The sequence below is a fragment of the Olea europaea genome, unplaced genomic scaffold (assembly GCF_002742605.1).
Source record: "Olea europaea var. sylvestris unplaced genomic scaffold, O_europaea_v1 scaffold2519, whole genome shotgun sequence".
In the NCBI taxonomy this organism is placed as follows: domain Eukaryota; kingdom Viridiplantae; phylum Streptophyta; class Magnoliopsida; order Lamiales; family Oleaceae; genus Olea; species Olea europaea.
Window position 1 is genome coordinate 20310 of NW_019243441.1, and position 14415 is coordinate 34724.

At 37.8% G+C, this 14415-nt stretch overlaps 2 protein-coding genes across 2 annotated transcripts; one reads left to right on the forward strand and one right to left on the reverse strand.

Annotated features, from left to right (window-relative positions):
• Positions 1 to 2143: 2143 nt before the first annotated feature.
• LOC111382555 (succinate dehydrogenase assembly factor 4, mitochondrial) lies at positions 2144 to 2749 on the reverse strand. Its single transcript, XM_023006573.1, has one exon. It carries the CDS (start codon positions 2645 to 2647, stop codon positions 2303 to 2305), a length of 345 nt encoding a protein of 114 aa, XP_022862341.1. The 5' UTR covers positions 2648 to 2749; the 3' UTR covers positions 2144 to 2302.
• A 4262-nt stretch (positions 2750 to 7011) lies between these two features.
• Positions 7012 to 8657, forward strand: LOC111382549. The gene has a single exon (XM_023006567.1). It carries the CDS (start codon positions 7114 to 7116, stop codon positions 8428 to 8430), a length of 1317 nt encoding a protein of 438 aa, XP_022862335.1. The 5' UTR covers positions 7012 to 7113; the 3' UTR covers positions 8431 to 8657.
• Positions 8658 to 14415: the final 5758 nt, after the last annotated feature.

Genomic DNA, 14415 nt, shown 5'->3' on the forward strand with positions numbered 1-14415 from the left:
TTGTCAAAGAATGCTTGTGATTTCAGACGGCCGTCAGAGATGGTGAGTCGTACGACGGGTATCGCCTTGATTGGACGACGAAGTGTTTCAAATCTTTTCCCTTGGGTATTCTCTCTCTTCGTAGGGAAATATGAGAGACTATGGGTTCAACCGGTTGCCTTCACCCGTTTTTCCTTTGTATTTTTCTTGTTTTTCCCCTACCCAATGGCCACGTCAGCCTGGCCATTGTCTGTCACCAACTCCCTAACCATGTAGCAGGATTGTTACATTTAAATGGATATTAAATGAAGTTAAATTATATTAAATATACAAGGGTAGAATTGACATATAGCTAAAAATATAAGGGATTTTTTAATTTTATTAATAGTATTACACTTAAATTGATATTAAATGGTACTATATTAATTATATAAGGGTAGAATTGGCATATAGTTAAATAAGTAAGGGTAAAATTGGTATTCAAAAGTTTCTCTTCAATCCACACTTTTAATATATTGTAGATAGATTCACTAAAAATCTAATATTTATTTAAATCAAACGGGACTTTAATGCCATCTTCTTTCTTTATGGATTAGTAGACTAATGTAGTTAAAATTAGTAATAAATCATTTTATTATACGAATCCCGTCTTATTTTAATGTTTTGTGAGAACTATAATAAATTGTGTCCATGTTCGGTTCAAATAAAATGCCGATAATTAATTTTTAATCACACATTTCATAAAATTCACAATTTTAAGCCACCATCAACTTTTATTGAAATTTACTAAAAGTTAATTTTCTTAAACCAAACAGGGCTATAAATGCATTGATTACTATTTAAAATTCTCAAATCGAAATTATTTAAAAATCGATGGTGGGTTTAGTCATGAGCAACGACGTCGTCCATGTAAGTTTGAGCATCGAGTGGATCGATTTCAATATTTGTATATCTAAAAATCACCAAATTACATTTTGAATATTTTGTAACTGGAACTATTCGACTCCTCATAATTACCGGAACCAACCCAAATTCGTATTGTCTATTTCGGTTAGCGTGCGATTTTATCTATAATATTTTTAAAAAAAAATAGTAAATTGACCATACAATTATTTTCTAATATTTAGTAGAAATAGAAGAAATAAAATTTGACATCAAATACATATTCAGCACTTTCTTAATTCACTGCAAATATATATGTCATCAAACAACAACAAAATATGTTATCAAATATCTAAAAATCATAAATATTAATTACATATCCTCGACAAACCAGAAACTATAAACCTACAATAAAAAAGTATTAGATTCTACAAGTATTATAAATAACACAAATTCATTTATTTAAAAACATAACAATCAACTTATCGAATTTTGTCTGCATCTCATCATTTCTTTTCCATCCTATTGGATCATTGAGTCAGAATGAATAAATTATAAAAAAAATAAAATTTTAAAAAAATGGATAAATTTGATTCTAGACCAAATATTCACGATTCTGTTCAAGAATTAAAAACTATCTAGGACTCGATGGGTTCTTGGTTATCGTTTCGATTTCTAATTTTCCTTTTTTTTCTTTTTCTTTTTTCCCTGAAACAAGACATGAACGTTAGGAACCCACAGTTTCGTTCAAGAACCAAGAACTATCTAGGAGAAGGCCGATTTTTGGTTCTCGATTCCCATTTCCTAATTTTTATTTTATTTATTTGGAATTGAACAGATACCTCTTGTTCAAGTTCAATTTCGATTTTAATGTCACCTCTAGATTAGCCCATATTTGATTTTGATAAAATAAGAAAATAAAAAACTAGTAGATTTCAATAAAAATTGATGAAATTTGTGATTATAAAATCAATAGAATTGAAAATGAGTTAAAAAAAAAATTTAAGGGAAAAAAAGGCCAACCATTAGTTTATTTTCAATGGCATTTTTACTTTTAAATAAATCTCTAGGAAATGAAACATAACAAATCCCTAACAATCAATACCAGGTCAAAGACTTGGGATCGATTCTCCAGATAAAATTCTAAAGAAAGAAAATAATGTCCGAAAATCTAAATAACTCCATTATTTATTTTAGTTTGCCTTTCATCCTATTTAATGGTAACAAATTTGAGGAATTAAGGGCAGATTACGCAGTATTGCAAGTAGTTTAACATAAAATATAACTATTAAGCATGCAAATCAATCTATCTAAATTACTATTAAATTTGTTGGTACATTCCTTTTATTAAATTCTAATCTAATTTAACAGAAAATTACAGAGAAAAAGGAAAAACAAAATAAAAAACGCCATTATTGGGAGAAATTTCTGAAAATTCAATTCAAAAATCAGAGCACCGACCGTTCTTTTCCCAATCGCCGTAGCGCGTCGGCTCCGGTCCACGGGGACCTCCTAGTTCACCGGTGACTTTGTTTCTGTAACCGTCGTCCTCGTCCTCGTCCTCGTCCTCTTCTTTTGAATCGAATTTCTTCTCATCTTCGATTTGATTCTGAGCCTTCTCGTTGATCTCGGAAACCGAGGGCTCTTTTTTCTGTTGCTGGTGGATTTGCAAAAGCTGAGATGTGGTGCAGATAACTCGGCGACTCGTCGAGTTGAAGAACTCGGATTTGACGAGTGTTGATGAGAATAGACGTCCCAGATTTGTCGCCAATTTTGCTTGCTCCATATTTTTTTCGAGTCACCCAAACAAATAAGGAATTAATTACCGGAGAAAAGAGAAAAAGAGGCGTATAGTCTGATTAAAAAGGATGGCAGCGCAGCCTAATTTCTACGCGGTGAACTCTTGGGCCATATGGTTTGCAGGACGACGCCGTGTTAGCTAGAAGAGTTGACACGTGGAGATGGAATGTTAAACAGAAAATGTCCCGAATTAATTGGATCAGCAGGGATGGCAATTCAAATTGTTAAAATCGAAAATCAAAAATAATCAAATTAAATGGGGCGAAAAAAATCGAACCGATGGTGCAATGGGGTGGATATGGTATTTGATTTTAATGAACCAGTTCAGGGTGGGGCGTGTATGGTATTTACGCCATCGCCCAGAATCGAACAGATTAACCGTCAGAAAAAATAATAAATTAATAATAATTGGGCTATCCATAATTTTTTGATTTTTTTCTATGTTAACTACTTAATTTCTTTGGCTCAAAATTTCTGACTCATTAACAAATTAAATTTAAACCCAAGTACCCAACCATGAACCCTAACAGTCTAACACAAAGACATAAACATTTTATTGGAAAATTGGAATCTCAACTACTACTTAATTTCTTTGGCTCAAAATTTCTGGCTCATTAACAAATTAAATTTAAACCCAAGTACCCAACCATGAACCCTAACAGTCTAACACAAAGACATAAACATTTTATTGGAAAATTGGAATCTCAACTCCTACCTTCTGGGTCTGCCGAGTGCCGATTGTTATCTCTTCCACCTCCGCCCGTTTGCATTATTTTCTTCTCCTTCGACCTTCAGGCTTCTGTCATTGGTGAGCTTCTCATCTTCTTTTTTGATAATTTGTATTTGTCTATTTGAGTTTGTTGTGAATTTCGTACAAGATGGCCAAAGTATATCCAGAATTTTCAGTTTTTTACAATTGGTGGCCGCTTTAGAGATAAATGACTTTAATTTCTCTCCTCTTTGATGACTTTTGTCCTAAACAATACATAAACAAGAAATTGAATTCTTTTATTACAAAAAAGAAAGTTTGGCGACGAGGATGTTGACGAAGAGGTACATTTTTTTGTTTAAATCTTCAGTTAAGAACATTATGGATTATTAATTTATTACTCTACTTACATTTCTTATATACTATATAGAAATCAACTTTGAGTTTTGACGTATGCTTGTAATAGTTGTGGGGAATAATGAAGATTGAATATGAATTGAGGTTGGAGCTTTTAGAGTTATTGAATATTGTTTGTTAAATTTGAATTTTGTATTTGAGAATTGAGATATTTTTTGCATTTTCATTTGAGATGTTTGCTAAATTGACTTAGTATCATGTTTTTGTTTTCATTGACTTTTTTCATACATTTTTCTTTTTATTCGATGGATGGATCAATCAAAAATAATTTATTTTTGTGGTTATTAACGATCCAAACCGAGATACGAACTGAACCGACTTTCACGGTTATGGTGCGGTTATGGTATGGTCAAAAAATTGGTGGTTCGGTGATGGTTTTAGCTGAATCGAACCGTTGCCATCTCTAGATTAGTTGTTAATGTGGAAATTACGTCCTTGTTCGGGGCCTATCCAAAATACACATTTCCTCTTTTCTTTACAATGACAAAATTTTCAATGAAATAATATCACATGTAAGTCCAATTTTTTTTTTCATCACATAATTTTAAAAAAATTGTTATTTCAAAATATATTTTCCCTCCAAAATATATTTTAATGAATCCCAAATGGGGAGTACCTCAAATCATGCTTCATTCCAGTCTCTATCATATCTCGCTCTGAAGATGGTAACAACACCGTAAGTGTTATCCACTAGCTTCGGCTTGGTGGTGTAGGAATGGCAGCTATAAATTTGGAGGTTGCTTGATTGTGATGCTACATATATGAGGTGGTCTGACGGCTATAGGTCTGGAGATGAGGGATGGGGAGTGCCAGAGGCTGTAGATATGATAGTCCAATAGCAATGAGGTGGGATGATAAGAATAGTGAGTGTGGCCAGTTAATTGTGTAATTTATGATTAATAAGTGATTTGTGACTTGTTAATTGTGTGTTTTGGGACTTAATAGGTTATTGCAATTCATAAATTATTTATTATGTGACCATAACCTTGTAATTTAGATGTGAGTGTGACACGTAAATTATGTCGTATATGACTATGGCCTATTAATTTAAATTATGGATAATAACATTTTATCAGATGTCAGTATGTCTGTTGACACGCTAAAAGTGCAGCCCAAATCAAATAGCCCAAAGAGTGAAGCCCAATTGGGGAGTCCAGGATAAATGTCCAAACAGGATTATTGATAAATGCAGTGGAAGCCCACGAACACAGTGACATCATCGCCCAAACTTGCAAGACGCCCAGAATTTGAGCGAATGGAGTGCCTTACGGTCACCCAGAGCGATGACCACGTTCTCGCCCAAACCTTCAAATCGCCCAAAATTTTAGCAAATATAAAATATTATGGTTGTTTAGAATAACAGTTATTAAAGCAGTTATTGAGTAATCTTATCACATTTCACGATTCAAGGAACCCAGTTGAAGGCGGTTGAACGACAAAGAGTAATGGCAGCAGTTAGAAACGACAATTCCACGACAAGTTTTTGTTCATTATTCCCCAATTTGTTCATTACATTCTTATTTTTCAACTTTTTATCAATTTACATATCTTACGCGTGATGACGATTTTTGTTCAAAGTTCACAGAGGGCGTAAAAAGGCATTTTTGCTTCTTGAATTTTTAACTAATTAAAATAAATAACAAATACTAGAGTTTGAAAAAAATACCTGTCCCCCATTTTAATGTACGTTTACAAAATATTTGGACATAAATTATCATAAGTGAAATTAAAGGTTAATGGTAAAAATACTACAAAAGAAAGTCGAGGACATAAGTGCAAAATTATGAACGTTCATTGCAATTGAAATGTGATGGAATTAATGTGGTGTTAATATAGGCCGAGAATTGATTTTGGCCGTTAAGAGAAAAGTAGGGGGTCACCTGTGAGAGAAGAAGTTAAACTTTATGACTGAAATAGTTGAATAACGATCAAAAAATTAATTTTTTGGGGTGAAAAATTACTCCCAAACAACCCCATAATTACTTTTGTCCAATTATTTTTTCAACTGAATTTTTTTTGAACATATCGTTTAAGAAGTGGAAAAGATGATTCTTCAAATTTTTAATTTTTCAAATGTTAGAATTTCTTAAGCTTACCTTACAAATAATTGAAAAAACAGGGATTATCGACCATAGTCAAGTAACATCTCTCCCAACAATTTAGAACTCACTTTTCTTGATAGTTTAAGTTTACATACGACATTGATGATTTAAGTTTACCCAAGACATGCTCCAAAAAGTATTTAAGCCTAGTAAATAGCTCAGCAATTATAATTAATAAAAGTATAAAAACAGTGGATTAAAATCCGTCTATTGAATATTTATTAAATGTTGAACAAATTGACTATGCAATTATAATAGCCCGTTACATTATAGTTGAGACAAAATTGCTCTTCGAATTCAACAATATATTGGAAACATAATCTTCTAATTTAGGAAACAAAAAATATTATACCAATTAAAAATATTCTTGTGTATTATGGTCGTATAACAAATTTCATAATTATATTTCTATTCCCGCCTCAAGAGTCCATTTTTTATTTGAAACAAGGAAAATAAAGTTTCGTTAATGTTAAAATTATTAGTTTTTTTAGTTATGAATCAAAAACCAACATATCAATATCTTCGATTATTGAAGTTCACATGAAAGGAAATTTTTTTATTTTTGAGCCTAGGTAAGCATGGTACTCCATTTCTTAATGTTTCTCTCGTAATTTAGTGATTTCTTACGTATTATTTAGGATATTAATGTAAAACTTTACATGTGAGACGTTAATATTTAATAAGTACTCTTGTGTTTGATTAACAAGCAATAAGTTTAAAAATCATTCATTGCACAAGGTGATCGAAGTGAAATGCTAAAAATTGTAATATGAAACGTCCTTTTTTTTATTTTAATGATCGTAGATGTCCGGACCAATTTACGTGCACCTCAACTAATCCCACGAAATCCTGACTAGTGACCATTGAAATTTAAAAACAAATTTAAGATCTAATCACTGAGTTACTCCTCAAAATTTGTAACAAGAAATGTCAAAAAAAGGTTTTGAGATAAAAGCAGCAATTTTAAACTATAGGCTCCTTCCACATGTTTGGTTTTAGTCATAAATTAGTTACTTTTGAGTTAGTTGCATGTCTTTAAATTTACTAGCCGCCTATGCTTGATTCTATATTTATAAACATAAAAATATTTATCTTATTATATGCATATATGTGTATATTTTAGTGTGGGACATGAATAAAAATTAAAGCAAATTACATAATTCACCACAACGGAGGAGAGACGAGGAGCCTTTATTGATCTCCTCTCTCGGCCGTTCCGCCGCCATGGATTTCAACGTCCGCCGTGGTTCTCCTTCCTCCTCCGCTTCCTCCTCTGACCACCACCACCACCCTAACTCTTCCACCCCGCACCACCAAAATGGCCATCCCTTCTCCTCCCCTTCTCCCACCTCCGACCCCATGCACTCCTGGTGGGAATCAATTTCGAAAGCCCGTACTCGCATCCACATCCTATCCTCTCTCCTGCCCGTTGATGAGGAGTCTTCTCTCTCCCTCTCATCTCTCGCCGACACCGATCGACCTGCCCGCTCCCTTCTCCTCTCCTCTGCAGCTTACTTCTTATTTTCCTCTGCCCTTTCCTCCCCCTCATCCGGCTCCGGCGATGACCCACTCTGCCAGTGGCTTTATGAAACTTTTCTCTCTTCCGATCCGGACCTCCGTCTTGTCGTTTTATCCTTTCTCCCCCTTCTTACTTCCCTCTATCTTCACCGCATCCACCACGCCTCTTCTTCGGCCTCCGTCTCTCTGGCCGGTTTTGAAGCAGTGCTTTTGGCCCTCTATTCCTCTGAAACTAAAGCCCGCAATGGCAAACCCATAACCATTTCTATCCCGGATCTGTCTCAGCCTTCACTCTATCACTCCCCTCGGAATCCCATTAAATCAAACCCTAATTCTGCCGGTTCTCAAGTTAATAAGCCTTTGGTTGGGGTTTTATCGCCTCCTTTAGAACCACAAATTGCGGTTAAATCAACTAAGCGCGCCTGCATTGTTGGGGTTGCTCTGGATTGTTATTATAAGCAGATCTCGCAGATGCCCAGTTGGTCTAAGCTTGATTTCTGTAAATTCACGGCTGTCTGGGCCGGTCAGGATTGCCCTTGTACGTCAGATTTTGACAAAAAACCTGAAATTTTTGTGGAAAATAATCATGGGTTCAAGAATGAGGATGGATTTGAGGAAGATCAGAGGGTCAAGTTCAGTGAGATTGAAAACGTGACTGGAAGAGTCAAGAATTTGGATATTGAGAATGATAATTCCAAGGATGCAAGTCTGGATGCTAGAATTCCGCTGCCATGGGAGTTGCTGCAGCCAATTTTAAGAATTTTGGGCCACTGTTTATTGGGGCCTCTGAATGTAGAGGAAGTGAAAGATGCAGCTTCTGTGGCACTGCGGCGTCTGTATGCTAGAGCTTCACATGATTTGGTTCAGCAGGCAATTTTGGCGACTAGGAGTCTAATTCAGCTTGACAATAGGGAGCGCGAGGCGGTGAAGGCTGCAGCAGCAACAACAGCCAGTGCCCCTGGGTCCAATGCAAATACGCCAAGTAAGGCTAAGAAGCCCGAGATCCTTTTGGTTTCCAAGTAATTATAACAGTAGGTGTATGGCTTCTAAACCTGTCATCGGCTTGGATTTTTGTGAAAATGATTGTCTTTTTCATTTATCTTAGTTTTTAACTGCTCATATGAATGTATCATATGTATCTATTACCTTGAGTATTTTAGATGGAATTGGTTGATGTCACATGGTTAAATACCTGTGTAAGATTATAATTTTTTTTCTCTTTTAAATTTCGAATTTCCTTGTCTTGTCAATGCTTGGTGCTTGATCGTCTCTCTTCACTATTCTTTAATATATGGCTGAACGGACATGAAATGGTTGCATAACCAACTTCTCTGTTTTTGAAACTTATTTGGGTTACTTGACAGGCATTCCAATTGTTAACACTGCTTGTCAGTGATTCAGGTCTAGTTAGTGGTCATTCGCAGCTATATATTTTGTACTCTTGTTCATCTCATTTAAGCATACTGCTATAAGAGTATAAGAGATAAAGTACAACACATGTTATGATTTTTTATGTTTAAATAAAAGCTCTGCACTTCTCTGCATAAATGAATAATGTCAAATTTGAGATAGCTTAGAAATACCATGTTGAATCATTTGCTGACTCTACTTCGGTTCTGGTGTCCCCTGTAATTTGTAAATTACAACAAATTGGAAGTCGAATAATCAATTAAACTTTAGAACTTTTGTCTATAGAGATTAATTATAGGCTCGAACTGTTCGAATTTTAAGACATAAGAGAAACATGATCTCTACTAATTTATATATATCAGTGTTAGACCCAGGAAGCTAGCTAATTGATATAGAAAAATGGAAGAGGTTATAGCGCATGATTCTCCGCCCTGTTACTTTTCTTCTCGGATATATTTATATAACTAAGATCTACTGGAATAGATAAAAATTGAAGCTCAGACTGTCTATTTGGGATAGAGGGAGTATTAGGTTAAGACTGCTGTTTGTACCAGTCGATAGAAGAGGAAATGTGCATGTTGCATATATTACTCCTTTTTTTATGGTTGTACTACAAGAGTTATATATCTGTCATTAAAGATGTGTGATGCACTTAATGGTGGTGGCTCAAACATGTATGAAAAGCATGCATTATTTGGGCCCAACTAGCAAAGTGAGGAATTAACATGCATGTAAAATGAAGGAACCTGAGTTAACCATCCCATCTTTATGCTCTTCCTTACCCTTACAAACTTTCATATCTTTATAGCGACCGCATTAATTTTTACTAACTTAGCTTCTTTTTCTAGGACATTTATTTAGCTGGATTTGATGCCTACCTAGATATCCTGATTGTTAGCATATCATTTGTGTGTTTCTACTGGTTTGTTTTCTTTTCTTACCTTTGCTTAGGTTGGGCCCGAAAATAGCTAGAATGTAATTCTAGCTCTTATTGTTGATGAATGGCTGGAACAACAATGGGAGTACTGAATGATCCTAGGAGCATGTGAAACTAGTGATATCTTGAATTTCGCTCACAATCCTTTGTAGATCAAAATTATATATATTTGGTTTGGTTGCTATAGGTAGTTGACTGATGGGGTGCCTAACCCACTTAAACATGCTTGTTAAAATTATCACTGGGATATTTGAATATGAGTTGCTTTTACAAACACGGGTTGTAACTGGCTACTGTTTGATGATAACTATGAGAGAACTGACTAATATGGTTTGGACACAGTCATTGAGGCTGTTTGATGCACTAATTGGGAGAAACAACAGACCCATAGTGGTGAATTTAGAGGAGAGGATGTCCAAAAAACTGAGTGGATCTTGATAATTGAAGAGGTTAGAACCTGACTGAGTCGTAGAAGTGGTCCATGTCACTGACTCAAACAAGCATGAGAAGAAGCTTTATTGTGTTGATTTCGGTCCCTTTTTTTCTTTTTCTTTTTTTTCTTTTTGGGTGAGAGGTGAGGTTTTAAGAAGATGATTAAGAAGCAAATCTTGCGCTTCCTCTAAAGTAGATATGAAGTGAATCAGCTGACAGTGTTGAGAGAAAAGAGACAGCAATGCTATTGTAGCTTGCATGTGTAAAATGGGGCTGACTATATCTGCTGTCTGCTGTGAAATGGGGGCAAAATTGGGAAGAATCTGATATAAATGATTGCCGGTTGGTGATGCTACTTTGATGAAGTTAAATTCAATATATAGTTGAAACTGCAGTAAGGGCACTCAATCAGTATAGAAGACTTGCTAACACAATTTATGCGGATGACCAATGCTTTCCTTTTCTTTAATAATGAAAACGAAAACCAATTTGTTAGGAATTGTGTCCTATGTTGAGATATAGTTGTAAATATGTTCAGATGAAGCCATGTAGGTAAATTGATGGGAAATTAAGAGAGCAACACCAATTCAATTTACATTATCAGTGTATGTTATTATATATAAGCTTATTGGGCTTGTGATCAGTTTGTGCTCACTTTCTCTACATCTTGTTGAAAATTGTCTTGCCACGTGAGAGACAGTGTCTTGAATGCATACTTTTCAGTTTGTAAAACATTTTGGGAAAGGTTGAATGCGGCTTGTTTTAGTTGTAAACTGTCAACTGAAATGTAAGTCAACCTTGCCAGGTTTAAGTTTGGTTTGAATTAGGCTCGACAATAGTTTGATATGACTTAGCTCCAAGTATGAACAGTTTCTGAACCATTTTATTGCTCTTTTATGATGTCAAGCCAACAATGACCACCCTGACGCTTGGATTAGAGACCTGATTAACACCCCTAAAACAAGAAGTGTTTTTAATCAAGTTTCTCCTGGCTGTTATCTTTTAACCATAAACCAAGTTTTGTTGCAAACTACATAGAGTGGATTTCTAGAAGTCCACAAAAGATGAAAGCAAATTTCCTGATAAGCACCTGCACTATTAGCCCACAAGAACATGGAAAGGGTGTGGTTCTTGTCAGATACAATGTGTAATCCAAGAATTTGGTCTTGTTCGATGGGTTGATGCTGGCAGAAAAGAATTCAGATCGAAAATTAACTAAACTTTGAACAGAATAGTTGTCAGATTGTGCCGCATTTAGGTTTTGGTGCCTGCTAATATCTGTTCTTGGTGGTATATCCAAATTAAGCATGAATTGGTTCAAACAGCATTATTGCTAACTTTAATACTAGCAAGTTGTTAGTGACATTTTTCGACTTCGTTTTTGGATAACTCTGTACAGTACAAATATTTTTCTTGTTACTGTGATATGTAAAATCCAATGTTTCTACCGAACTTGGATATTGAAAAATACATTTAAACTGATGGCTCATATGTAAAACCTGAATCTCATCTATTATATCAGCGGGAAGTGCTATGTTTACATAATTGTTTATGTTACGCCTCATTTTACGAGCCTCGGTACCGAAGTAACCGAAGTGTCATCCCGCCACTCCGAAGCCGGTGAAATCAAATAGATCACTCCGACCTCCCGAAGCTTCTCCAAAGTGATACACTGATTCTGTCACTAATCTGCCGAAGTGTCCCGCCTCTAAGGTCGGGTTCAAGTGGACCCCCGTTAGAAGATTCGCTGCCAATTTAAGATTTGCTCTTCATATAAGGTTTAAATTGATTTGACGTCCCCCATAAAGCTATTTGATGTGACTGATCAACTTTATGTCAATTCAACTCGGGGGAAACAAACTGTCCGCCCACTCTACAAGCGCGGCTGATTGACGCCTATGAACAGACGCTTCATACCGTCAGATGTATACACGTGTTCCACATCCCACGGTTCATACCACCTATAAATACCCAAAGATTGGCCAGAGGCAAAGGTAATGAAACTCTCAATAGATAGCACTCCATAACAAGTTTATATATTCTCCTCCCCCTTTATTGACTGATTGATTTGTGTAGTCCCTGGACACTGTTCCGACCACCCAAACCTGACTTGACCGTCGGAGTGTATACGGCCGCCACCCTCGTCGGTTCCGGCCGTGTGCGCCTGACAGTTTGTTCATTTCGTAGGGAGGAACACGTGGAGTAGCTACAAGTTGACCACGTGGAAGAGCCATTTTTAGAGGTCAACAGTTTGGCGCCGTCTATGGGAAACGTCATTCCCCATTCAAAGTCCTACATTCCCCGTCGGAGAAGCCACCGGAAAACCAGCGATTGACCCTGAAAAGGGAGGCATTCTTGAAAAAGAATAAAAGTCGATTTACAATCCAAGTTCTTACTATCCTTGAAAGAAGAGGGAGGATGAGCTACAGCCGTGAAGACAACCCCATCAGAGAGGCCTCTGAAGAGGAGGTACTTCATAACAATGTTACTCATCAGAGACCGCATCACCGGCGTCGACGAGGTGAAAGAACAGCCGTACTCATCGAAGGAATGGCCCAGATAGCTGCAGGCATGAGAGACATAGCAGCTCAGAATATGGCGATGCGGGAACTTCTCATGCAAGCTCAGGGACACCAGATGCCCTAAGGATCGCATCCGGTACGGGAAATCCCTTTGTCTCATTCTCGAGGCCACACGAGCTGGCACACCGAATGTCCTCTCGAAAGAGAGGATAACACCGAAGTGACATCTTATATGCAGGAGAGCCACCCATCAGAACCACCCTTGGGGGACAACTTTCCTCAACATAATGACCAGAGGTCAGTAAGCGTATTCGACCGGATAGGGAACGATCCTAGCAATAGGATCCGCCCTTCAAGAGGGTCGGCCCGGTCAGACAACGAAGAGGAGTATGTCCCTTCTCCTAGAAACAGGAAGGAGAGGAGAAACTTAGTCGATTGGGGGAGCCGGGGGAAAGCACCTCCTCCATCCCAAGACGTCCAAGATGACCAAGGATCAGAGGGGCCCTGCCGATCTTACGAGATTGACGACGATGACGATAACCTCCCTTTCTCAAGGGAAATTCGAAGCTTCCCAATGCCAACTAATTTCATGCCCCCAAAGATCCCCAAGTACGAGGGAAAAGGGGATCCGGAGAAGCACCTCACAAAGTATATGACGCAAATGAGTCTTAGGGGAGCCTCACCTGCTCTAAAGTGCAGAGCCTTCCATTTAACACTAGGCGGTGCCGTCGAGGTGTGGTACAGTAGGCTTCCTCCCCTAAGCATCAGAAGTTGGCCGGATTTGAAGAAAACATTTTTGAACCAGTACCTCTCACGCAGGGAAGGAGAGGCGCCGATCCAACGCCTGCAAGACATGAGGTAGGCCCCTGGAGAGACGCTGAAAAGCTATCTCGCCAGGTTTACAGACGAGATTACTTACTGCGAACAGGTCACTGACAGGGAAGCCCTTTCGGTCCTGAAAGGTGGTCTCAACATGAACACTTTGTTTTGGAGGGACGTACGCAGCAAGAATCCCTCCACGTATGACGAGCTGGTGGAGATGATGAGGGTGGAAATAATTAGTGAAGAAATGATTGATCATCGTAACCGTGCCGCGCAGGGACTCCCTCCCCCACAGAGGCAGGTAGGTCGAGGCCCCGCAGCGCACCTTGTTACTCAGCAATGGACCCAAGCAGGGCATACCATAGCTCCCACATCCGGACAGGCCCTAGCTTCCGCCACATTGAACGCAGTGCCGGTGTTGGCATATGATAGCGCACCCATTGAGGCAGCACCATCCGGAAGAACTGACAACAACAACAAGAAGAAGAAGAGGCCAAACAGGCCCTTGCCGGGAGCAAGATTTTGTACTTTCCATCAACTATATGGGCATGACACCAGTGAGTGTCGGGATGTCAACCGGCGCCCTGATCGAAGCAACCCCCTCACTTCCAGCATAAATGAGCACCCCCGCAGATCCACCTCCCCGAGGAGGGAAGGAAGGGGTCACCAGGAACAACCTCCTAGCAGAAGAGAATCAAGAAACCGAGGCCAATCCAGGAAAGAGAACCAAGCTCAATTCGCTGGAAGCCAGGTCATCAGGGAAATCGATACCATCATCGGAGGACCCCACGTCGGTGGCAACACCAGGAACGCCCAGAGAAATTATACAAGAGAAGCTAAGGATCCCCCGATGATCACCTACATTGTCGACAAATCAAAAACAGC